Source organism: Acomys minous (assembly GCF_964271855.1).
Source record: "Acomys minous genome assembly, chromosome: 5".
Taxonomy (NCBI): Eukaryota; Metazoa; Chordata; class Mammalia; order Rodentia; family Muridae; genus Acomys; species Acomys minous.
In genome coordinates, this window is record NC_140494.1 from 57,176,671 (window position 1) to 57,202,580 (window position 25,910).

The 25,910-nt window shown below is 45.3% G+C and overlaps 1 protein-coding gene across 7 annotated transcripts in view; it reads left to right on the forward strand.

Annotated features, from left to right (window-relative positions):
* PDZD2 (PDZ domain containing 2) overlaps positions 1–25,910 on the forward strand; it is a 377,862-nt gene that overhangs the window by 317,789 nt on the left and 34,163 nt on the right. For all 7 annotated transcript variants that reach the window (XM_084781102.1, XM_084781101.1, XM_084781099.1 and 4 more), the window contains 8 exons: positions 4,411–4,522; positions 12,454–12,599; positions 15,567–15,686; positions 16,420–16,534; positions 20,263–20,336; positions 20,457–20,685; positions 21,384–21,501; positions 23,840–23,972. In XM_084781102.1, coding sequence (XP_084637228.1) covers positions 4,411–4,522; positions 12,454–12,599; positions 15,567–15,686; positions 16,420–16,534; positions 20,263–20,336; positions 20,457–20,685; positions 21,384–21,501; positions 23,840–23,972 — 1,047 coding nt within the window. The remainder of the gene's footprint in view (positions 1–4,410; positions 4,523–12,453; positions 12,600–15,566; positions 15,687–16,419; positions 16,535–20,262; positions 20,337–20,456; positions 20,686–21,383; positions 21,502–23,839; positions 23,973–25,910) is intronic.

Genomic DNA, 25,910 nt, shown 5'->3' on the forward strand with positions numbered 1-25,910 from the left:
CCCAACACACAAACTAGCAAGGAAAACAATATCACTGAGAAGGAGCCAGCACTCAGGAGGCAGAGGCAGAGGCAGGTAGATCTCTGAGTTCGAGGCCAGCTTGGTCTACAGAGTGAGTTCCAGGACAGCCAGAGCTGCATGGGGAGACCCTGTCATGAAAAACCAGAATAAATGAATGGATGAACGAGGAAGGCCTTGAACTCTGCCTCCTCCAAGGGAGTACTGGGATTATAGGTGTGTGCTACCACACCTAGCTTTTCAATATACAACCTGTAGTGACCTGTTAGGGCAATGTGAGAAGGACCAACATTCCTAAATTAACAGTTCCAGGAGCTCTCAAATAAGTTTTCACTCCTGCCTTGATCTCATCTGTATGTCCTTTAAAGTGCTTCATGGGGCTGGGTGTGGTGGCGCACGCCTTTAATCCCAGAGGCAGGTGGATTGCTGTGAGTTCAAGGGCAGCCTGGTCTATAAAGTGAGTCCAGGACAGCCAAGGCTAACACAGAGAGACCCTGTCTCGAAAAACAAAAACCAAAAAACCAAAAACCAAAAAAAAATTAAATTAAATTAAATTTAAAAAATATATATATATATATATAGTGCTTCATGGTATATCTAGAGCAATTCTTGTTTTAGCCACAGCTTCCAATAAGATTTCTTTGGCATAAGAAATCTCACAACTTGTAAATCGTATTGCATTGGGAGATGGGAGTGGGGAATATTGTCCTTTTTCTTTTTTGTTTGTTTGTTTGTTTTGTTTTTCAAGACAGGGTTTCTCTGTGTCATGACCCTGACTGTCGTGGATATGCTTTGTAGACCAGGCTGGCCTCGCACTCACAGAGATCCGCCTGCCTCTGCCTCCCGAGTGCTGGGATTAAAGGCGTGCACCTCTGTGGCCCAGCATAGGGGAGCATTGTTCTTTAAGGCCTTGCTTTGAAATCTTCTCTGCTTTGAAATCTGCCTCTTAGCTTCTGCGAATGGATGCTTATTGCTTACTGCATTTTTCTTGGCATCTCTAGACTTTACATACGACTTGGTGTGTGTGGTCTCCTCTAACTCTGTCTTCATGTGCAATCTATTCTAGGTCTTGAATGTTATAAGCAAAATTCTTTGCTTATCTATCTTGGGATGCATATTCGCTGGAAAAATGAAATGGTTTAAAAAAAAAAGCCCACCCGCACTTGTGTATGTTGACTGTCCACAGTATTGCCTCAGCTATAGCATCTTAGGATGGAAGGAGCCATTTCCTAGTAAACATGAAGCTGGAAAGCGAGGAGATGGCGTCTTAGCAGTGCGCTGGGCAGCCATGAGGTGGTCATTCTGATTCCGTGAAAGGCCTAGGGCTGTGCTGGGATGATGGGGAGCAGAAGAACGGGGTTTCTGACCGCAGACACAGGGCCTTGGGTGGGTTTCCTTCCTCCCCGCCCAGCTGGCTGTGGCTTTTGGTCTTGGCCTCCATTGGTTCAACAGCTTCAAAGCCACCATGGCCCTTACAAAGCAGAGAGCACCCTCTTCGATAGGCGAGCCATGAGCCTAAGCCCACCTCTGGGAATTGCTGCTCACAGAGGAGAGAGATGCCTCTTTCTGTGACATTTGTTATCTCTCTGAATGACTCTTGCATGGTTCTTGGCCTCCTGTAGTCCGCTTCTCTTGACTGGGTTTTCATCCTTGTCGGAATTTGAGGTTGGCAAAGGCATCCATATCCCTGGGTGTAAAAATAACCCTCAGGGTTCCCTTCATAATCTGGCCGTGGCACTGGCCAGGCACTGACATTGTAAACAAGTGAGCCAACGTTGTTATCTTTGTTTGCATGACAGGATTTGTTTTCCTTCCCAATGCCCCTTCCAGAACTTTGCCCACATCTCTCTATTCTCTGATCTTTTGTTCCTCATTCTTATCTGAGAAGATACTTGAGCCTAAAGAAGAAAGGGACGTGTCAAACAAACAGATTATATATAAAAGTTGATCTAAGTAATCACCTCATAAAAGAGGAGTCGTTTAGGAGATAGCTCTAAATGCCTTTTATAATTTACGCACTGAATTAGATACACATAATAATGTCTTTTGCAACTTCGTGTACAATTCTTAGCATGAAGCTTGTGCATTTTACTACAAGGCTCGCTCTTTCCCACTGAAACCTCAAAGGAAAGGAAAGTTCCAAGGCGGGGGAAGCATATCATTTGACATAATAAGTTTTAAATGTATCCCTCCTTGAAATGTTCATGTGTGCTTGTGTACATGTAGGCAGACTTACACACGTGTGTGTGCCGGAGGTTGACAATGGGTGTCTTCCTCTGGCCCACTCATGTTAGTTTGTGAGATACCATCTCTCAAAAAGCTATAGAGGCTGGGCGGTGGTGGGGCACGCCTTTAATCCCAGCACTCGGGAGGCAGAGGCAGGTGGATCGCTGTTGAGTTCAAGGCCAGCCTGGTCTACAAAGTGAGTCCAGGACAGCCAAGGCTACACAGAGAAACCCTGTTTCGGAAAACCAAAAAAAAAAAAAAAAGCTCTAGAGATCTGCCCATTTCTGTATATCTTCACCCACCCCACCCCACTGCCTCCTACCTTTTCATGCTGGAGTTAGACTCAACCCCCTCCCCCACAACCCCGCTCTTTACATGGGTTCAAGGGATCTGAACTCAAGTCCCTGGGCTTGCATGAGAGGCACTTTATTCACGGAACCATCTCCTCTGTACTCCTCCCCACCCCCACCCCCACCCCCACCTCAACTTTTAACAAATCCTCCCAAACACCCAAGTGCCCTGGTTCAGTCTGCTAGTGTGCTTTTCAACACGGTTTGCTTCCCTGAGATGCCTGACACCAAGGCATCTTGGGACGATCTTCTCCAAATCACTTCCTGGAATCCAATGCCAAACATGACCTTACAGACGTTTGGGGTGACTGACACTTATTCCATAGAACCTGGACAGTTGAGAATCAGGAGCGTGGGTGGCAGCCCGAACAGTTGGCTGTAGGGAAGCACGCTCGTCAAGCATATAACATTTCAGTCAGGGCCACATAGGCAGAGGCCCCCGGAAGAGTAGAACAACTCTGAAAAATGCCAACTTAGTGACATTCCTGTGCAACAAATGGTCATGCCAACATCACCTGAGCTACTAGATGTGAAAATCCAGCATATGCAGTTATACACAGCACATAGTACTTGATGATAAAGGATTGCTACTTATTTATGTATTTTCTTACAGTTTTGGTTGTGGCCTAGCCACTAAAGGCTGAGCCATCTCTCCAGCCCCATTTATGTATTTTCTATACTACACTTTATATATTTTTTATTTACTATTTATTTATACAATATTCTGCCTGCATGTGAGCCAACAGGCCAAAAGAAGGCACTGGATCTCATTATAGATGGTTGTGAGCCACCATGTGTTGCTGCGAATTGAACTCAGGACCTCTGGAAGAGAAGACAGTACTCTTTTTGTTTTGGTTTGGTTTCGTTTTTTGCTTTGTTTTGTTTTTTCAAGGCAGGGTTTCCCTTGTAGTCCTAGCTGTCCTGGACTCACTTTGTAGACCAGGCTGGCCTTGAACTCAGAGAGATCCGCCTGCCTCTGCCTCCCAAGTGCTGGGATTAAAGGCGTGTGCCACCACACATGGCCTCAGTCAGTGCTCTTAACCTCTGAGCCATCTCTCCAGTCCTATACTACACTTTTTATCCTCATTCTAGAGTCAGATTTTTTTTTTTCAAGAAAAGGCTTTTCTGTGTAAATCTGGCTGTCCTAGAACTCGCTCTGTAGACCAGGCTGGCCTCAAACTGACTGCCTGCCACTGACTCCAGAGTATTGGGATTAAAGGTGCTGCTGCTGCTGCTGCTGCTTCTCCTCCTCCTCCTTCCTCCTCCTCTTCCTCCTTCGTCCTCTTCCTTCTCCCCCCCCCCCACCCCCGCCTCCAGTGATTGGCCTAGATCGGCCAGGTCTGTCTCACAGGTAGTCTTTAGTATTTACACAATGGCAGAATTGCATCGCACCACATTTCCAGAACATATCCCCATCTGTCACTGATACAACTCGAAGTCTTAGAAACTTGGATTTCGAAGACACTTGGTTTAATGTTTCTCTGTGGCAACTTGCATCATACAGAAATCCCTGAGCCATAAACTAGGAGACCTGGACTCAGTCTACCCTCACCTCCCTCTGACTATCCTGGGGCAACCTTGACCAGGTTCCCCCAAGGTAAAATGGGAGTGGAAACAGCCCCAGGGATCCTTTCCAGTTTGAGGTCTCCCTGGTGGAACTTGCCAGCTCGTGGCCCCTGGTTATCTGGAGGGTGGGGCTTTGATCCTGTGACCCACTTCTTCTCACATGACATCTCTATTGCTGCTTCTCCGAGCCATCTGAGAGAACTCCTTGGAGGCCTAGCCTCTCCATTCAGCTCTTTGCTCTGCCTTCTAGATGCCTGGTTCAGAAGAATCCCAGGACGTAGGCAGCTCTGAGGAATCCAAGGGGAGCTTGGAAAGTCCCAAACAAGGCAACAATAAGATGAAGCTCAAGAGCCGGCTCTCAGGTAAGTGGGACCCCTCCCTGCCTGGGGACCAGGAACGGGGAGATGATGTCATTGGCGGTGTGAGGCACAATGCTCAGGCTGGCCTGAACTCACAATCCTCCTGCCTCATCCTCCTAAGTAAGAGATTTCACAGACTTGCCACTGGGGAGATGATCTCCTTAAAATCTCAGAACTGTTTTCCACAGTGAGGCATGCCTGGCAGAGCACTCCATTAACCCTAGCTGCCCAAATGACTAATTTTTTTTTTTAACCATTACAAAGTGCATGTCAGCGTGTGTGTGTCTGTTAAAATTTCAATTTCCTGAATGTTTGGTTCACTTAGCTTAATGAGGTTTCAGGTGACCCTTTCAGTGTCAACTCTCAGAGGTGGCCATGTTCTCAAGATGCACATGTTCCCACCCACCCAAAAGACTCTCAGCCAACTAGGTGAAAGGATTGTCTCTCATTGAATTTTCATCTCAGCTAAGCAGCAGAAATGATGAAAGGGGCTGCAGCTTTCAGGATGGATAGATTCCATATTCTACATGCCCTGGGTGTTTCCTTAGATGACCTGGCCTGTGCTCTAGGCGGAGACAGTAGAGGACACATATGACTTTCATGGGTCCTTGGCACTTGTGTTTTGTTGGATATTTTTTTCCATAAAAAATAAAATTGTATGACTTGTGTTCATATGAAGAATACACACTGGGAACTGGAGAGACGGCTCAGTGGGTCAAGTACTTGTTAACCAAGCTGGAGGACCTGGGTTCAGATCCCCCATCCCCATGTTGTAAAAGCAGGTACAGGTACGTCTGTAACCCCAGCACTGGGACAAGGGTGTGGCAGAATAGGTGAATCCCCAGGGGCTTACTGGCCAGCAAGCTTGGGGTTCAGTGAGAGATCATGTCTTAATCACAGAGGTGAAGATTAAAAAGGAAGCCATCTGCCTTCAACCTCTGGACTTCCCAAGCATATGCATATGCAGACACAAGTGCATGCTGTCTCACGCACACGCACACACAAATACACTGGCCCCTCAAAAAAAACGAGGAGACAGCAAACATCTGACAACATTAATCTCTGACATGTTCCATATGCATATTCTGCATACATGTGCACAGATACCACACATACATGTGCACAGATACCACACATACATGTGCACATACACCACGCATAGTAAATTAAATAAATAAGTGATGCAGAATAGAGGAATACCCGTAATGTCAACCTCTGGCCTCTACACACTGTATGGACTTGTATACTCCCACACACATGCACACAAACACGCACACACTCACATGCATATAATATACACATAAGATATGTACTGATCTACTCATTACTATCATGCTCAACTTTTCCTGCATTTAAAGAATGTATTAGAGCATTTTTATGGTCTCCAAATGTGGCATGGGCTCCTGGCACAGCGCCCAGGGGCTCCAGCCATGCCCTCACAGGCATCTGGAAAGCGAGGCAGAACTTGGTTTCGAGCCCTTATCAAGTGGTAACCTTCCATCCTTAGCCTGTTTCAGACCTCTCTCAACTTCCATTCCAACAGCTGCACAAAAGAGTTGGACCGGACTTGGAAAGATTGGGTGATGTTTCTATTTTATCACTTATGTATTTATTTCTACAGAGCTTTGTGTGTGTCATGCATAAGTAATGAGTGGACACAAGTGTGGAGACCAGAGGACAATTGACACCCAACGATTGTGTTGGTTCGCTCCTTCCACTTTTATTTGAACTCAGGCCAGTGAATGCTTAAACCACAAAGCCGTCTTGCTGCCCACAAGTCTTATTTTTAACTCACAGAAAATCACCCAACACAGGGCATAATGTGTTCCCATCCCATCATTTTCTTCTTCTGCACCCAGATCCCTGGAGAGGAAAGGGACCATGCTGCCCGCCAAAGAGTATCTGCCCCCATCATCTGGCCCTCTGCTGTGTTTGTTCTCAGAGAAGATAAATAGCATGGGACCAATAAAGGGCAATGCCTTTAAAGCTCTATTTGCAAATATTATTTTGTATTGACAATTAGGAATAATTAGGCAGCGTCACATTTAAGTGAGCGTTAGAGCTTGATTTCTGCAGAAAGGGGTAGCCTCAGGCTAAGAAAGACTCCCTGAAGGCAACAAGCAGCTCCCACCAGAAGCTCTAAGAGAGACCCCATAAGCCCTGTGTGTTCAAGGACAGAGAGGCGGCAGTCTTGACAGAGCTGATCACCACTGTGTCATCAGCTCCCAGGGAGGCACTCTGAGTTCTAGAGAAATACAAGGACCTTTGAAATCTCTGCTGTCACATTCCTTATTTTATAGCTGAGATCAGAGCAGCTGAGGAAATCCCAAAGGTCACTGGGTTGGAACCAGGAAAAGGACCTGCGTTCAAGACAGTTCTTGCCACCACTGGCTTCCTGGGGACAGTAAAAAGAATTCTGTCTGCTAGCCATGATGAGGGTGGGGCATGTAGATGTCTGATTTTTTTTTTTTTTTAACTATTCCCATATTGTCAATTTGGACCCAAGAATGCCTTTAGCTGATAGCCAGACCAGGGCTGGGCCACTGTTTTGACACAAGAGGATGTCACCTTCCTCTCAAGCCGTCCAAGCCCGTGTGATAGGGGAGGAAGCAGACGCAGGTCCCAGCCTGAACCGGGCTCAGTGGGTAGCTCTGCCCCTGAGATGAGTGAAGTGGGATCTCAGCTTCTCGATCAGTGACAGGAGGGTTGCGCTATGCACATATTCCTTCAGTAAATGTGAGAGCCTTCCATGTGCCCAGCCTCTGTGTTTGTTCCTCTCACCCCAAACAGCAATGGGCCCTTTCCTCAGAAGCGCGCATTGTTTTTATTGTTGAGGTCATTCGTATTATGATCAAGATTTTCATTTTCATTCTTAATTGTTCATGCCTCTTTCCCTCTTGAGAGGAGAAAAAAAAAGTTTGAATGGCTTTAGACAGGAAGGCCTTTGTGAGAACTTTTAGTCCCCGGGGAATATAACCCACACGCACGCATAGCGATGGCCCCAATAACGGCCGTACACATACAAGCAGCAGAGGCCTGGAAGTCTGGATGGATTGTGTGCTGGTGGAGGCCCTCAGAAACAGTGGGAGAAAGGGGACACTGGTAGCCGACTTGAGTTCTGTTGTCTAGACGTTTCCAGCCAGTGGGGGGAGAAGGAAAGACGTCTCGGGCAACTGTTTTGAATCCTCTCTCACTTGAGAGGCCTAACGTAATCTGATGGCAACAGTGATTGAGCCCAGCAAAGCTTGGCAAGAGTCCATAGCCGGAGGGAACGCAGGCTATTGAGGTGGGAGGCGATGGTGTTCGCAAAGTTGGGTAAACTTGGGACATTTATATTCCTGGTGCTGGAAATGAGTAGAGAGGAGGTGGACACATCCTTGGCAGCCATCAGCGAAGAGGAGACTGATGGAGTAGGGCGGGAAGAGATAAGGCTGGCAGCTTAACCCGAAGACACCCTAAAAAAGCTTGGGGAACTGGGCTCTGACAGCGCTGTGAACTGCTTTACTCTAAAGGCTTTCGCATATAGGAGTTTGGTTGGTTGGTTTGTTGGCTGATTTTGGAGTTTTTGAGACAAGGTTCTCTATGCAGCCTTGGCCTTAAACTCAGCCCCACCCGTCTCTGCTTCCCGAGCGCTGGGATTAAAGGTGTGCACCACCACCGCCCGGGTTGCTTGTTTGTTATCAATATAAATGTACGAGTGTCTGTGTTTATGCTCAAGGAGCTGAGAAAGGTGTGGGCTCTCTGAAACTAGGGTTCCAGGAAGCTGGGAGCTGCTTTGATGTAGGTCCTAAAAATCAAACTCTGCGAGAACAATGCATGCTCGTAACCACTGAGCCATTTCTCCAGCCCCACATAGAAGGATTGAACACCACGGGCTCCTCACTTGTCTGTCTTCCAGATCTGGCTGTTTGTTTCATATGTGGTGTTCGTATATCAGGGAATTGTCAATGGATGCTACCGTGTGTGGTTCCTCTCCCGTTGATGACAAGCGCCTCCCCGTCAACTCGAAAGGAATTCTCTTCTAATAAATCTAGTTCAGATGAGTAAGCACGCCAAGAAAGATTAATCTGGCCCATGACTTGCTAAACTATGAATTATTTAAGTGTGTGTGTGAGGTTGCAGCCATTCCCATGAGGGCTTTGCCTAGTCTGGCTCCAAAATGACTAAAGCAACATCATCTTTCATTTCACAGAACACGTTTTTTCTGAGTTTTCCTCACTGCCTACCTCTTTCCTTGCCAGCAGGGACCGCCTTTAATTCAGTGCTTTTGATTTATCTGTGTTAACCTCTTAAGTTTGTGATCTTTTTAAATGCAAAGCGTTCCTTGGCCATAAAGGGATTTCAGATGTTTGAAAACCTGCTTTCACAAAGTTAATATTTAGTTTTTGAGACATTAACCTTAAGCAGCATCCATTAGCTGTATCAGCACTGTATCATTATTAAAAGCTCAGCAACATGAGACTTTTACAAGTGTACTGTTGCCTTGCCTTATTCCCTGAAAAACTTTCTTTTTTTTTTTTTTCTTTTTGATTTTTTTTCAAGACAGAGTTTCTGTGTGTAGCTTTGGCTGTCCTGAACTTGCTTTGTAGACCAGGCTGGCCTGGAACTCACAGTGATCCACCTACCTCTGCCTCGCAGAGTGTTGGGATTATAGGCGTGCTCTGCCACGCCTGGTTGTATTCCATGAAAAACTTTGAGAGAAATTTCTAGATGGAAATTGGACAGCATCAAATGAAACATTGCTCCACCCAGGAGAAAGCAGTCCACTAAAGAATCAGTGTATGGAGGTGAAGAAATTCATGACACATTGCTCTTACAAAAGACCTCAGTTCAGTTCCCAGCACCCATATAAGGAGCCTCACAACAGTTCTAACTCCAGTAACTGCAGCTCCAAGGGATCTACACCTCTATAGGCACCTGCACGTATGTGCATATACTCACATACAGACACACCCAAGTGTACAGAATTAAAAATAAATCTTTAAAAAAAGAATTGATATGTATTTAAGTAAGCACATATGTGATGTGTACTTTTTAACACAGACATTATAGTGATTATAGCTTTATTCATGTGTAATTGATCTATCATTTCAGAATAGTGTATAGTCTAAATTAGGTGTTTTTAAATCATTACAGATTTTGTCAGCATAGCTCAATGGTACCTGGGTTACAGCATACACACAACACCCCATACACACACACACACACACACACACACACACACACACACACACACACACACTTATTGCAAAAGTTTCTTAAATAGAATACAAAAGTATCAGTTGTAAAAGTACAAGTTGATCTGCAGTTATGCTTGCAAAATTTCATTTGGTCCACAATTGGGCAACAAATACATCTGTGTGCCCATACTACAGAGTGGTACTGTAGTTTTCATTGTCAGCTTGACACACCCTGGAATCAGCTAGAGGGACTGATTCTAAATGAGTGATTATCTAGACAAAGTTGGCCTGTGCCCATGCCTGTGAGAGATTGGCTTTATTGGGTTGGCTCAGGTGGGAAGACCCATCCTGAAGGGGTATTGCCATTTCCTGGGCTGGGTCCTGCACTGACAGAGAGCAAGCTAATCACTAACAACATGTATTTGTTGCTCTCTGTTTCCTAATTGTGAATGTGATATGACTCTGTGACTTTCCTGACATGATGAACTATGACCTGGAACCAGGAGCTAAAGTAAACCCTTTCCTCTAAGTTGTCAGGGTATTTTATTTAAAACAACTAACTTTAAGCTGGGTGTGGTGGCACACGCCTTTAATCCCAGCACTCTGGGAGGCAAATGCAGGCAAATCCAGACCGCTGTGCGTTTGAGGCCAACCTGGTCTACAAAATGAGTCTGGAACAGCCAAGGCTACACAGAGAAACCCTGTCTTGGGGGGGAAAAATGGAAAAAAAAAAAAACCAACAACCAGCACTCAGGAAGCAGAATCAGGTGGATCACTGTGAGTTCGAGGCTAGCCTGGTCTCTAAAGCAAGTCCAGGACAGCCAGAGCCACACAGAGAAACCCTGTCTCAAAAAACAAAACAACAACAACAAAACCAAAAAACTAAATTTAGACTATATAGTATCTGAACTGATAGAAAAGAAACTATGACATCATCTTATTTTGTATAAACACACTCTATGCTCCTCAAAACATTCTGTCATTAATTCATAAATGACTATATCACACCATTAAATTATGACTTTCTTGTGTTTGCCAGAAAATACCATTAAGACAACGTAAGGTGCAGATGTGTAGAAAATATTTATTAATAATTCATAGGTCCCACAAAGGATTCATATTAAAATAAAGAAAACTTCTTAGAAATCAATAAGAGAACTTAATAAAAGAGTGGACAGAAAATTTTAAACATACTTTACAAAAGGAGCAGCCAGTGGCTATATACGCAGAAGTGTGATCTTGTCAGTTGTCAGTGCAGTGAAGATTTGAAACCACAGTAAGATCCCATTGCGTTCCCAGAGAACAGCTGAGTAAAGACTGACGGGGAGACGACAGAGTTCGCCCTGCAGGTGACAGTACTGCAGAAGGAAGAGAGGCCAGGAGCCAGCACCTCCACAGGAGGTGGGCGTGAGAACACAGTAGCTGCAGTCTCCATCAGCAATCAGCAAACTACATCCCGCAGATGCTTGCGTGGACCAAAATGCTTTCTACATTTTTAATGGTTTTTTAAAAAATAATGTGTGGCAATGGACAAAAACAAAAACATGTACTACGTATGCCAACACCCACACACACCCACACACACACACACACACACACACACACACACACACACACACTACTACTGTTTCACATCTAAAGCTGGAAACAAGCTAATGTCCCTCAATTACAGAATGCAAAAAATGTAATGTTGTGTTTATGCAATAAAATGTTATGCAGAATGGAAATGAACAAACTGTTGGCACACAAGCAGCATGGTTGAATCTCACAAAATAAATACTTTAAGGGTAGACAAGATGGCTCAGCGGGTAACGGTTCCTACCTCCTACCAACCTGAGTTCCAGTCCCAGGACCCCTGTAGAGGGAGGAGTGAACTCACTCCTGCAAGTGGTCCTCTTACCTCTCCATACATACAATGGCACATCTGCCCCACGTGCATACATACACAAAATAAATACAAATATAATAAATGTTAAGAACAGGGAGCTCTATACACAACAAGTATATATTCTTTCATATAGAGTTCAACTAGACAGAAGTGACCTGTGATGCTTGAAGTAAAGTTGATGTTACTACCATTGGGTAAGGAGCGTTCAGGAAGTCAAGGGGGCTTTTGAGATGCTGGTGAATGTGTGTTAGAGGTCATTAGAGATTTTACTCATGTGCTTTTGTGCACATTTAAGTTATACTTAGTAACCATTAACAAAAATGTTGTTTAGAAAGCCAGTACTAAGCCAGACACCATGCTACATGCCAGTTGTTTCTGTACTCAGAGGTTAGAGGCCCACAGCACAAGAGAATTCTGAATTCCAGGCCAGCTTGGCTGCGTCACAATACTCACGTCAATTGTACTTCTCGGGGTGTGTGTGTGTGTGTGTGTATATATATATATAGGAATAAAAGTACCCACCTAGCAGTGAAGCCATGACAAACATAAAATGCTGCTCTGCCATTACTAGATCATCTGCCTATGGCCCTGTCACCTAGTTTATGGCTGTTCCCACCACCCCTGCATCTGACTCAGTGCGTACATTGCTCCTTAGGCAGTCTTGTCCCTTCAGAAACTCAGTTTCTTTGAACACAGCACGGTTACATAGAACCTGGTGCTAGCAACTAGGCAAACCCTTTGTACATCTTCAGCTCCGGACCTTCCGAACCTGTGCGGCAATTGTAAACACAACGTTTAGGCCTGTCAATTCTGTTAATACTCTTCTCTTCCTTATCCAACCATGTTTCCAACATCTTTTGTTGCAGGAGGTGTCCACCGTCTAGAATCTGTTGAAGAATACAATGAACTGATGGTACGCAACGGGGACCCCCGGATCAGGATGCTGGAGGTCTCCCGGGATGGCCGGAAGCACTCTCTTCCCCAGCTGCTGGACTCCACTGGGACATCACAGGTTAATCATGGGCTGTGGGGCCTCTGGTTCGTTCATAGCCACCATTGCTCGGTGAGAGATGAAAGTACAGCTTTTGAACCGTGGTGTCTCCATGATTGTGTGCGCGTGCGCATGCGCCTATTTTTATTTCTTTTCAAAGACCTCTATGAACCTCTACTCAGAAGGGCTGCCCACTGATAAGGGCCACGCGTAATGGGCCCGGAGAGCGTAGAGCCAGAGCCACAGAGAGAATGTGGGGTCTACCCAGAGCGATGAAAAGGTAGCCAGCTCAGTAGTTGAAGAAAGTAGGGAAATAATCTCTTAATGGATCTCAGCATCCCCATTCCCTTCATGCTGTGTGTTTTGGAACTAAGAATTGCCCTCAACTGCCAGGAGACAATGGCGTCTCAGAGTCTGTGGCAAACCACCACTGCTTGCTTACTCGGAGCATCGTGTGTCAGAATAGCAACTGTGTGGATGAGTGTGAGCACGTGTGCCATGCGGTGCCTGGGGTCCTCCTACCTGCTATCCAGTGATGACTCAAACAGCCAGGAGCGGGGCCACCGGAGAGGAGCAGAGTAGGTGGCTACCCTCACAGAGCCAGGCTTTGCAACCCTGAACAGGGCCTCCTCCTCAATGACCGTGTCTCTGGCCCACTGGAAACTGAGCAACAGGCTCACAACCAGCTTGGCCAGAGGCTCACTCTCCAGGGAACTCGGGGTTCCTTGGGTCCTGATACCATGAGCCATATCGAGAATCACTGGTGTTTTCTCTGGGCCTAGCAGAAAACCAGTGCCGGGAGAGGTTACAGCAGCAGTCGTGTCCCTAAGTATCACGCTTGGGGACTCAGGGCTGATGGGGTCCAAGGGCCTTGGACTCTTCTTTTAGTGTGTTATGACCCACTTTGCAGGTGGACCAACTAAGGCTCAAAATGACAAATTATTTGTATGTCAGACTATAGTCAATTATGTTGTTAGGTTTGGTTTTTTTGTTTTGTTTTTGTTTTTTGTTTATGTTTCTGTTGCTCTTTACCTGACAGGGGGTGGGGAATGGGATGGGGATCAGCATGTTTCAAAGTGGGTCCTGATCAGGTTAGCGTATGTTTAATTCACCCCAAGGCAGATCGAGGCAAGTGAAGGCTAAGAGGACAGTGGGATGTAAAGGTGTGAACAGAGTTTATCAAACCTCGTCTAGACCAGCAACAGGAGACAGTCAGGTCTGCTACGTCCTCGGCATGACCCCACTGGCCTAGGGGAAGGGAGCAGGGTACATCAGGAAGTGGTAGAAACTCATTGTCAGGCTGTGTTAGGGTGAAAGAGAGAGACTGAAGTCAGGGTTTACTTTCCTCATGGCTGAGGCCCTCACGCTCAGGTGACAACTTCTGTTCTGTCTACTGAGGAAACTTGTCCGTGTTTATAGTCCAGAAACATCCATTTCTAGCCAGGCCCCAGGAAGCACGTGCTGGGCTACAAAGACTCAGCAGAGAGTTCTGCCCTTTTCGGATTTTCCTTTCTCCTATCTTCATCCCTTTTCTTTTTCTCCTAGGTTTTATTCCACTACCCATCCTCTTTTTCCTCCACTGAAAATACTGCCAAGGGTAGAGTTAACCAATAAAACTTTGTGTGTAGGTATAAGTGGGTTGTGTCTGCACCATCCAAGATGGCGGCTATGGTTGTCTCAGCCCGTGAATGCACTAGTGTAGGTGAGGAGTGCATTTTAATTTTGGTGAACCATATTTCAAACCTACAGCCACTGGTGGCCAGTGGGGACACGGTGCAGGAAGGACCCTTTGACTCCCACACGACCACAGAGAAGCACTCAGGTCTTTGGCTTCTGCTTGTTTCCTAAGAGAGGTGACATGAAGCAAGGCTGAAGACTGGTGATCAGCGAAAGGGTTCCCCCAAGGGGGTCATCCCTGAATCTGTGTGTTCGAGGGTTGTCAAACCACAACCCTCTGTCTGGCGCTCTCTGCGGTGGTTTCAGTAAATTTTGGTAGCAACACTGCCAATCCCACATCATTTCTTTAATGAGACCAAGTCTGGGCGGCCCATGTTACTGGCAGATAGTCTGTCAAACTGCAGAGTGTAACTTGGAAGCTGCCAGGGGATGCAGAACGCCCCTGGCAGGAGAGAACGTCTCATTCCTACACATGAATGAAGCAGACACAAATCAAGGAGAAGAACTATTTTATGATAGGCCTTTTCCCATCCTAAACATGAAGTGATTTTTTTTTCCACTTGTGCTATGCTATCTGTACCACATAAGACATTTATTACTCTAAGAGAGAGTCAGAGAACTAAAGTCTCCAGTTAGCAGTGGTCAGCCTCTTGATTATGTTATCAGTATGCATTCCGTTGATACCCAGGAATATCATGGGCGAGGGCATGATAAGGGGATTGAGGTTGGAGCTGCTGACCAGAAGGGGAAAATGTGGCTTATGGGAAAGTATTTGATTTTTCCAAATACGAGGGATTAGGGCTGAAATGGTTGCCGTCTCTCAGCAGGGTATTTTATGTGGAAAAACAGTTGTCTGGGTTTGTGGTTTGCCGTGTATTAGAAATACTGGCTTGCTGAGTTTTTGAATGAGTAAATCAAGCTTATAATGGCGAGATACTTTTTAAACATGATTTTGAACTTGGAGCAGGGGTCAGGGAGAGTTCCAAGAAGAGTCCAGGGTGGTCCTCTTTATTCTCCGGACTATCCCAGAGGAACATTGTGAATTACGGCTAAGGATGGAGCGATACAGGTGCTCGGGGGTGCTAAGCAGCTCTTTGTGACCAGGCAGGTATGGCCAGCAAGGCACAGCATTGGGAGGCCCTGCTCCATTACTGTTTAGAGTAAACGTTCCTTAAGCCAGTGGACCACAGACAGACCAGTAGGAAGTCGCTAACACAAACGACAGCGAGATTTTCAAAGTCTCTTCATATGCCAGAGCCCACAGTGGGATAAATGTGAATATCTGGTCTTGCTTGTGCTTGTGGCTTTCAGGAATACCACATCGTGAAGAAGTCTACCCGCTCCCTGAGTACCACCCACGTGGAGTCTCCGTGGAGGCTCATTCGGCCATCCGTTATCTCCATCATTGGTCTATACAAGGAGAAAGGCAAGGTAGGCTATTTCCTGCAGGCGCTTTTGCCTTCCAGGTGAGTGGTGGCATATCCCTCAAGCAGCCTTCCTTTTGTCTTGTTTTTATATTTAAGAAAAAGTAACATATGGAAGGGGCACTATGACTTCCCAGCATTCCTTCCTTTGGGCCTCCCAGTGGCAGGCTGGTACCCACTCCTTGCCCTAGTGAGACAGGGAGTTTCCAGCCCATCAACAGGTGCTAGGGTGGAAGGAATGATTTTTATTCTGGCCCCCGCCTTTGAAAGAAATACAGCACCAGCACCCTTATAGCATGTTCCCTCTATCGGTTTGGAGTGACGGCCATGGCTTTGCCATTCTGCAAATATCTTGGTGATATGTAAGTGTTGAAACACCCACTTCGACATCACCCAAAATGGAAAGACTGAAACAAACATGGCGTGAAACAAACAAGGTGTGAAAAGGCTTGAAGAGCCGTTTTGCTCATCAGTAGATCGGTGACCCTTGGAGTCAAAGACTGTCAACTTAGAAATTCCAGATGTTCGTCCTGAATATGACACAGGTCTAGAGTACTCCAGCTGAGGGGGGAACTAGGGAAGGGAAACTTGAATTTGAAACTAGTCACTTAACCTCAACTCCAAACCTGAGTAGAAAAGATACTTGAGATACTGCCTGCCGTGGGGAGGATTTGTATGGTTGAATTCTGCAGTGCCAGCCTGGACATGTGTCCACTTTGAACTGTCTCCTTTGAACATAGGGCCTTGGCTTTAGCATCGCTGGAGGCCGAGACTGCGTACGAGGCCAGATGGGGATTTTTGTCAAGACCATTTTCCCAAATGGATCAGCCGCTGAGGATGGCCGACTCAAAGAAGGTAGGCAAGAGTCTCTGGGCATGACCCATAGTGACAGGCTGAGTCCTTCAGAGTCTGTCCCCTCGCAAGAGGTGACTGGGTGGCATGGCAACTGAGGTCATGGTCTTGAGAGTATCCTAGACCTAAATCCAGCATCTCTAATCATGACCTTGGGCAGACCACACACCCAAGCCTTGCTGCTTGGAATGTTAATGCTTGCTTACCTTGAAGCATGGGTTTTGTAGAAATTAAAAGAGACCATGGGAAGTGGCCTGGTAGGTCCGATGCAAACTGTAGATGTTTATTGTCACTCCCTGGCCCTTGCTCAGGTTCTCTGCCTTAAAAATGCCTGAGAATTTGATAGTCCAGTCTCCCCTTAAGGCTGATGGGAAAGCAAAGAGCTTTAGTAGCTATTTAATGTCTTGCTGTTGAAATCAATACCATGAGGCTGGCTCCTAATTGAACACCTTTCCATTCCCCATAGCCTGGCATGTTAATCAGACATAAACCCAGCAGGCAAGTGATTTGGGGTTATAGAGTAAATGAACAATGAGGTTTGAAGTTACACCTCTCAAATAAAGTTCTCAAATGCTTAGCTACACCTTGCATTTCATGGTGCTTTAAACACTCACAAAGCATGTCTGTGTGTTTCGGTTATTTCATTATCTGTTATTACAAGCCTGCTGCATAGATGTTTTAGAGTGATCCTTTTGTAGACGAGGCAGCTGGCTCTCAGAAATGTTCAGTGACTAGAAATCTGCTCCTCTCACTGTGTAGACCTGGCTGGCCTGCAACTCCCTGTGTAGACGAAGCTGGCCTCAAACTTGCAAAGAACTGCTGGCCTCTGCCTTTGTGCACAATGGGATTAAATTTATGCACTACCACTTCCGGACACAGTACTTTCTTACAATAAAGAGATTCATCTCATTGTATACGTTTGCATGTCTTACAGAATATCTATCTGGATTAAGACTGTTTACTTTCATGAAGCAAGCCTGGCGGTAGTAGCACACAACTTTAATCCCAGCATTCAGGAGGCAGAGGCAGGTGGAGCGCTGTGAGTTCAAGGCCAGCCTGGTCTAGAGAGGGAGCTCCAGGGCAGCTGGGGCTGTTACACAGAGACACTCTGTCTCAACAAAACAAAACAAACCAGATACAAAAAAATGAATTTAAAAAGGCTGGGCAGTGGTGGTGCACACCTTTAATCCCAGCACTTGGGAGGCAGAGGCAGGTGGATCTCTGTAAATTCAAGGCCAGCCTGGTCAACAAAGCAAGTTCAGGACAGCCAAGGCTACACAGAGAAGCTCTGTCTTGAAAAACAAAACAAAACAAAACAAAGCACAAGAAAACCCCAATACTTTCATGAAGCAAAATTGTCGGTAAACTGTGACCATACTCTACTGATCACTAACCAACACACGAATCCTGTTTCCCCCTCCCTTTTAATACACTTTGTTTCACTTTTAAGTTATATTTATTTATTTTTATGTATATGCATGCATATACAGTTGGGTCACAGTGTGGAGGTCAAAGAACAAACTAGAAGAATCAGTTCTCCATCGTTACAATCCATGTCCCAGGACTCACGCTCCTGTCATTAGGCTTGGTAGCAAGCTCTCTTATCCGTGGAGCCATCCCACTGGCCCAGAATATGTCTATCTTGAAGTGGTTATGTCGGGATATTTCTAGTCACCTTTAGAAATTTTATGACTGTCCAAGTCTGTTGACTCAAAGTGTAGTGGCCTCTGGCTATATATGGGTTTACTTCTTTTTTGAAAACTGGGAGAGTGAATTGGAGGGCCCTGGTTCTAGGCAGAGCATGCAGAAGCCTTCTTGTAACAGCATGACTTGACTAGGCATAATACTTCTAGGGCAAAATATTTATCTCTATCTCTCTGAGGCAAAGTTAACCCCCGGGTGCTATTGGTGTCTGGTTTCAGTGCTGTGTAAAAATCCAAGAGAGCAGTCTTAGAATGGATGCGCCATGCATCCATGTGATTGAAACTCATCCTGTGAGGTTGGTAGATTGAAGTAAAATAGGAAGGGGCGGGCATCAATCGCTATGATAGGTTAATAGTGGGAGATTCTCCTAAATGGTGTTTTTTTTTTCATATGTGTTCATTTATGAGAAATGTAAGTCGTTGGACTGGGTTTCTAGACTGTAGAGTGATGTGCCTTAAGAGCGCTCATATAAATTATACGTGCATGAGTAATCAGTTCAGTGTTTCAGTCCTGCGCCCATGTCGATACAACCTCCAGTCAGAATGAAATAGTTGGTGATGCCAGGTGGTTTTTAAAGGGGGGATCATTCGCCTTACAGTGGGGCTAGTGTGGCTGCGTTGAAGAGAATGTACGGGGCACTGCTGTGTTGCTATACCTCACCCAGAGGGTTCCCCTGTGCACAGCAGGCTCTGGGATTGGCTGTCTGAGGTGAACATGCGCAGTGTTCTGATGCTTGGCACTGTCTTGTACGGAGTCTCCTCTCCTGCTCTGACAGGCAACTCTGTCTGTTCCCCCCTCTCCCCCCACCCACCCCCTCCCGGGACATCTTTTGGTGTTTGACAAGCTGTTATTCTAAAACCCAGCCCATGTCACTAGAGTGCAAATAAGAAACAGTTCTCTGAAGCCAGCAGGATGTCCACACCCTCTGACCTTTCCAGGAGACACTCCAGCGGCATGGAAAATGACCTGATTGCATCTTCACAGTGTTGAAGATGAGAGGCTACTTGAGTCAGGGAGAAGCAAGTGTGCATTGCACACACACTCCTCACAACTCAGCATGCCCCTGCAGTCGTTTGGCATCGACTTGTAGTGATCTCTGAGCCAGAAACCTGTAGTCTTGATAGCCTAAAGATGGAGCCCCAGGACCTGCCCCAGTAAGACCAGACATCCGGACTACTTCTGGAGGTGGGGCTGTCAATTCTCAGCCTCAAGACTCTCTCTCTGCTGTTGAAACCCTATTCCATGTCATGTTGATTCTCTGTACTTGGATGGCTTGTCTTTCTAGGAGAGTGGCTTCCCACCTGTGTCTCTGTTCATGCCTCCTTATGTTTTTAAACAAGACTATTTAAACTCAGTATTTGCAGCTCAGTCTCTGAGCATAAGGTATTTCTTGTCAAAGGTGCCAACGGTCAATAATCTGGTCAACAGGTTTTCTATGGTTGGTTTTGGCTTTTAGTGGTGGTAGTGGCTGGTTAGTTTGTTGGTTGGTTGCTATTTTACACTTGTTTTGTGTTTGTATGTGTTGGGTTTTTTTTGTTGTTGTTGTTGTTGATGGGTTAGTTTGGTTTTGGATTTTCTTTTGGTTTGGTTTTGATAATAGTGTTGGGTTATGGTTGGCTGGTTGGTTGGTTGTCAGTTGGTTTCAGTGGTGCTTTAGTATAGAAAGACTTATTTTGTAGCCCAGGCTGGCTTTGAACTCACTTTGTTATCTCAGCTAGCTTTGATCTTCCTGCCTTTGATCTTCCAGCTAGGAATCCAAGTGAGCCCTACCAAATCTAGGCTTGACAGTTGTATCGATTAAGTGCTGATTATAGAATTATTGCCAAAGAACATGATTTTTTAAAATGTGTGTTTATTATCCTATTTAGGGGACATTCCTAGGGCTATGTTAGCTTAAATGGCTTAAAACCATGAAACTTCTCTTTTGACAGTCGTAGTCCAGGGACTATAGGGTATGCCTCTTTCATTATAGCGAAGCAGAGTCCAGTAAGTTAACGCTTAATGCACTTCTCACGTTTGGCCACTAGGAGATGAAATCCTCGACGTAAACGGCATACCAATAAAGGGCTTGACGTTTCAAGAGGCCATTCACACCTTCAAGGTAACGGTGCTGCTGCAGATCGCCTTTGGCAGCTCCCTCCATCCCTTCTGGGGTTTGCTTCTTTGTTATAAGAGCGATCTGAGCGTTCCCACCCACCCACCCACCTACTTGTTCTTGCAGCAAATCCGAAGTGGGTTGTTTGTCCTCACGGTGCGCACTAAGTTACTCAGCCCCAGCCTTACACCATGCTCCACTCCCACACACATGAGCAGATCGAGCTCCCCGAACTTCAACACCAGTGGGGGAACCCCAGCAGGAGGAGGCCAAGAGGAAGGTGGCTCTTCTTCCCTGGGTCGGAAGGCTCCTGGCCCTAAAGACAGAATTGTCATGGAAGTCACACTCAACAAAGGTAATATTAACTGTTCCTTGCTCCCCTTGCTTTCTCCTGAGTAACAGGAACTGCCCTTCCATTCTTTTTTAAATCGGCCCTTTAGAACCACCTGCTGTTCTCTAAATGGCCAGGGTAGTCAAAAGGAGAGATGTTTAATCATTTTACATGAGTGAGGAGAAGTCTCCAGTAACCTAATCTTTAAAGCTCTCCTGGGATGAATCACTGTGCCTCAGAGACTCATGTTAAAATGAGTAGCTGAAGTCTAGCATTCTAAAGTTGTAAAGAATTAAAGGAGACAGTCCAGGATAAGTTCAGACTCGTAGCTATAAATCATAGGTTCTCAGCAAATCCTACTGCCTTTTCACACGTTTCCCCTCCCCAACAAGCACTAACTGTAGAATGATGGTCAACAATTATAAATAACCAAGAAATTAGTGGAATGCCAAAAAAAAAAAAAAAGTCTGAAAGGTTTTATATCCAGGATAAAAATATTAGTCATTCTCCAGCTATTTCCAGAGACAAATTTGAGGAAGTTCTTCAGACTAAGCAGAGAGTAGAACATTAGATAACCCGAAAAGCAGGGCTTACGTCCTGCATCTGGACCAAGCCAGAAGCTCACTGGTCTGGTACCTATTAACTCTGGTTAAGTTGCTTACACATTTTCTTGTCCCTGTGTAATGTTTGCTTTTGTTGTCTTTGTGTCATGCCTCTCCCAGAGCCAAGAGTTGGATTAGGCATTGGTGCCTGCTGCTTGGCCTTGGAAAACAGTCCTCCGGGTATTTATATTCACAGCCTTGCCCCTGGATCAGTGGCCAAGATGGAGAGCAAACTGAGGTTAGTAACATCCTGCATCCCTGGCATGTTAAGAGCCGTGGTGTGGACTTGAGCTGTGAAGACACACGTTAACATCGGCTTAGATGGACACGGACAGAGGGACAGAGAGAGACGTGTAGCCCAGGCTGGCTTTGAACTTACTATATAGCCAAGAATGACCTTCAACTTCTGGTCCCCCTGCCTCTACTTCCCTAATGCTTGGACCATAGGTGTACCACTATGCCCTTCTGCTCTACTTAACTTTTCTTTGACCCTCATTCTAATAATATAGCCAAGACTGAAGTTAGTAGCATCTTCAAAGATGAAAAGGTATATGAATCAAGTGTGGTTGAATCACGGGACTTTGAATTTTTTTTCCTGTGGTGACTTTAATAATTAATGATTGACAGAATCTAGAATCACCTGAAAGTCTCACTGAGGGGTTGTCTGGAACAGGTTGGCCTGTGGGCATGTCTTTGGGGGATTGTTTTGTCTTATGTTAATTGTGGTGGGAAGTCTGTCCACTATGGGTGGCACCATTCTCTAGGAAAGGGATTCTGAGTTGGAGAAGAGTAGAGAAAGCAAATCAAGCGCATGCTCTTAACTATCAGTATGACTAGAGAGTTCAAGTTCCCATTGCCTTGACTTCCCACAGTGATGGAGCGCAACCTGGAGTTGTGAACTACATAAGCCCTTTGTCATACATTGTTTTTGTCATCCCATTTTATCACAGTAACAGGGGGAAAAAATTGAAACAGCTTTCCTACCTGCTTTGTTGCATTTGGACTCAGAAGTTCAGTGTCAGAATTTTGACAACATACAACTCTACGCGGATTATCTGTGGTTGTTTTAATATCCTCTTCCGCTTTTTATTCATTTATGTAAATGTTATCCTATAGCCTAAAACTGCTTATATCGTTTGAGTGGCTTGATGCAGAAAAAGCCCTGAAATCATGTGTATGTAGGAGGTCTTATTATTAGCTTTTTAGCCTTTTCAGTAGTTTTTTTTTAGCTTTTTCAGTAGTTTTCACTGCCATTTGAGTGATGGTGACTAAAATCATAGACCATTAGATTTCTTGCCGCAGATAGTTGACTTACGTTACCAGCATTCCGTGTATACAAGAAATATTAATTTTTTTCACTGTAATTGCAGTGGTTGGTGCCCACCTAAACCTCACAAAAATGTGCACATGTTACACAAAGCACTCTGTACAAACAGTATCACCTTTCTCCCCGTAAGCGTCTAGGTCCTTTGGCAGTCGAGGAATTGTCAAAACAGCATTTGTTGAAGTTGCCATCTTGGAGGCTGTGTTAGTAGATTCTATTACATTTTTTGTTAATCATCAGAGTGAATTTCCATATGAAAAAAAAAAAACTTAGCAAATCATCCAAAAGTACATTAAAGAAAATATACTTTCAGAACCCAAGGAAAAAAATCCTTTAATGGCATCCCAAGTTGATGTTTCTCTCTTGAATGGTTCCATATGCCTGGGGCCAGCCAAATGAACATTCCTCAAACCCATGTAAAGGGTCTTTGTTCTCTCTTGCTGAGCGCTCTCCCGATAATTTCAAGTCAAAATAGGCAACTTGTCCCAAATTTCTCATTTGTTCAAATTTGAAATATTTTTACAAATTCTTAGGTAACCTTGGAGCGTCAGGTATTTCCTCCTTTAACTATATTACAGTAATCATTTCAAGATGGTAGGAAAAACAAAGAAACCAGTGGTGGTCAAGAGGCTATCAAGTGATAATCAAATCACATAGACCTGAGATGACTCAAGTGTGCCGGATTTGAGTGGCCTCTGTGAGCCTCCTACTTAAAAGTAATACTTGAACCTACCTGAAGTGTTACTGTAGCACCTACTGTGTATAGGACCTCATATACAGTAGGTGCTCAATAAGTGGCACCCTTCTTTGTTGTCTTTTTTTAAAGACTTACATATTTTTATATATATACAACATACTGCCTACATGTGTGCTTGCCCTCCAGAAGAGGGCCCCAGATCTCATTATAGATGGTATGAGCCAACATGTAGTTGCTAGGAATTGAACTCAGGACCTTTGAAAGATCAGCCAGTACTCATAACCTCTGTCTAAGCCATCTCTCCAGCCCCCTTTTTGTCTTTTTAATCAGTTTTCTTTACATTTACTCTTTCTGATAATGACCTTGGTCAACTTAAAATGTGATGTTCATATGAATATGTTGCTTTTTATGTGTGTTACAAAGATGAAAGAATGTCATTTGCTTCTTTGAAGTATTCAGAAAAGATTTCATATTCTAAAGTCCTTCCTGAAAGCTACCTTAGCTTCTAAAAATCTGACTGTTGCCACAATGTGTTATTGTGTCCTCCTTCCCTAGCCGGGGAGACCAAATCCTGGAAGTGAACTCTGTGAACGTGCGCCATGCAGCTTTAAGCAAAGTACACGCCATCTTAAGTAAATGCCCTCCAGGACCCGTTCGCCTGGTCATCGGCCGACACCCTAATCCAAAGGTGAGATGTTCTACTGTGCTGTGAATGGGACAGTGGCTTGGATGCTTGTTTGGCCAGTGACAGCATTCACACACGAGCCTGTCTGCTGCGGTGAGAGAGTTCACGCAGCCGGGACTGGGCATCAGCCTATAAATTGATGCACGTGGGAAGTGAACCTTGGATCTGGTCTTCTTCATCTACATGGTCTAAAAATTTATTGAAAAATGCTGTCGAGGTTATTTGGTGAATTTAAAATCTGAGCTCATGGTAACCACCATGGCTGGCTGGCTGGCTGTTAGTGAGATACCTAACATCTACATCCAGAAAACCTGATCATGCCAGACTGGATAATCTCTGTAACCCACGGAGCTTTGAGATAAGACATCTTAGGGGTGGCTCACCTGGGAGATGGTCAGTGAATAAAGCAGTTGCCCTGCAAGCATAGGGACCGGAGTTCAGATCTCCAGAACGCCCGTACAGCCTGGTGTGGTAGCTCACATCTGTAACCCCAGAAAGCCTATGGTGAGATGGGAGGCAGAAACACAAGGATCTCCAGAAGCATGCAGACCAACTAACTGTGTCTGGACAGAGAACAACACGTGACTCTGCCTCGAGGCTCTCTCATGCTTCTTGGGCTTTATGTCTCTGAAGGCTCTATCAGTAGCTTCTGTTTGTTTGTTTTTGTTTTTGAGACAGGGTTTATCTGTGTAGCCCTTGGCTTTCCTGGAGCTCACTCTGTAGACCAGCCTGGCCGCCTGCCTCAGCCTCCCAAGTGCTGGGATTAAAGGCGTGTGCTGAGTGGTGTTGTTTTGTTGTATTTGGTCCTGGCCTGTGCAGATAAGCACCGACAGTCCGTAAGTCCTTGTCTTGGTCTGGAGGTGTGAAGACAGTGATGATGCCGACAGAGCTGCACTGGTGGTCACTGCTGTTTGTTATTTGTTTGTTTTAGGTTTCCCCCCCCCCCCCCAGACTGCTTGATCTACGTGCATTCTCAGAAATGTCTTCCCCTGGTCCTTTTGTTTTGTTTTGTTTTAAGAATTTGATTTAGAATCTCTTTTATTTATTATTATTATTATTATTATTATTATTATTATTATTACTATTACTATTATTATTATTACTATTATTACTATTTTCGAATCTCTTTTACTTTATAAACTATTTCTGCTGCTGTCCCTGTAGTTCCCTCTGGGTCACATTTAACACCGTTTCGCTTTGCGATTCTAGCAAGCGGGAGCAGTTCCCAGCTCCTTCCTCCACTTAGATGCCAACGTTCACATCAGCTCGCTGTCCAGCACGCTGTAGCTGACCTAACACCCCCAACCCCCGTGCAGCATTGAGAAGCCACCGGCCTCGAGGCCTGTCTGGCTTCCAGGATGGTGATTTGTTCAGCCTGCTTCATCTCAGCCCAAAAGCTTTTCTTGCCAACACGACCCATATCAAAACAGGATTTCAGTGCAGAGCCTAATCACCGTTATGGACGGGTGGTCTGAGACCCCATTGGACACACAAATAGATTCATTTTTCCAGCCACAGTAAAATGGTCTGTGGTACGCTGGAGATGTGCCCAGCAAAACCGCACTTCAGAAGTGGACCGGCCTTCACGTTTCCTCCTAGGTCAACACGATTTTCTTGCTTGCCACATGATACTATGTTTTTCTTCTGGTCAAGATTCCATCTTAGACTTAATGTATTTTCGGACCACTTATTCAGCATTCCATGCCAGGGGGACATTTTGATACAGAATATATGCGCTGCCTTGGTTTTTGTGTGGTTCCAGAAGAAACATGGCAGCACTTTCTCCTCTCCTGTTTCTCATGATGTGGGGAGCAGTAGCTGCGCAGTTGGGATAGCCAACCCCCGCCGGTCTACACAGCTAAGATGTGGACTTGCTAGGAGAGCAGCTTCTCGAGTGTGTTGAGTAGAAAAAAAGGGGGGGGATGGTAACAGAAATTGGCT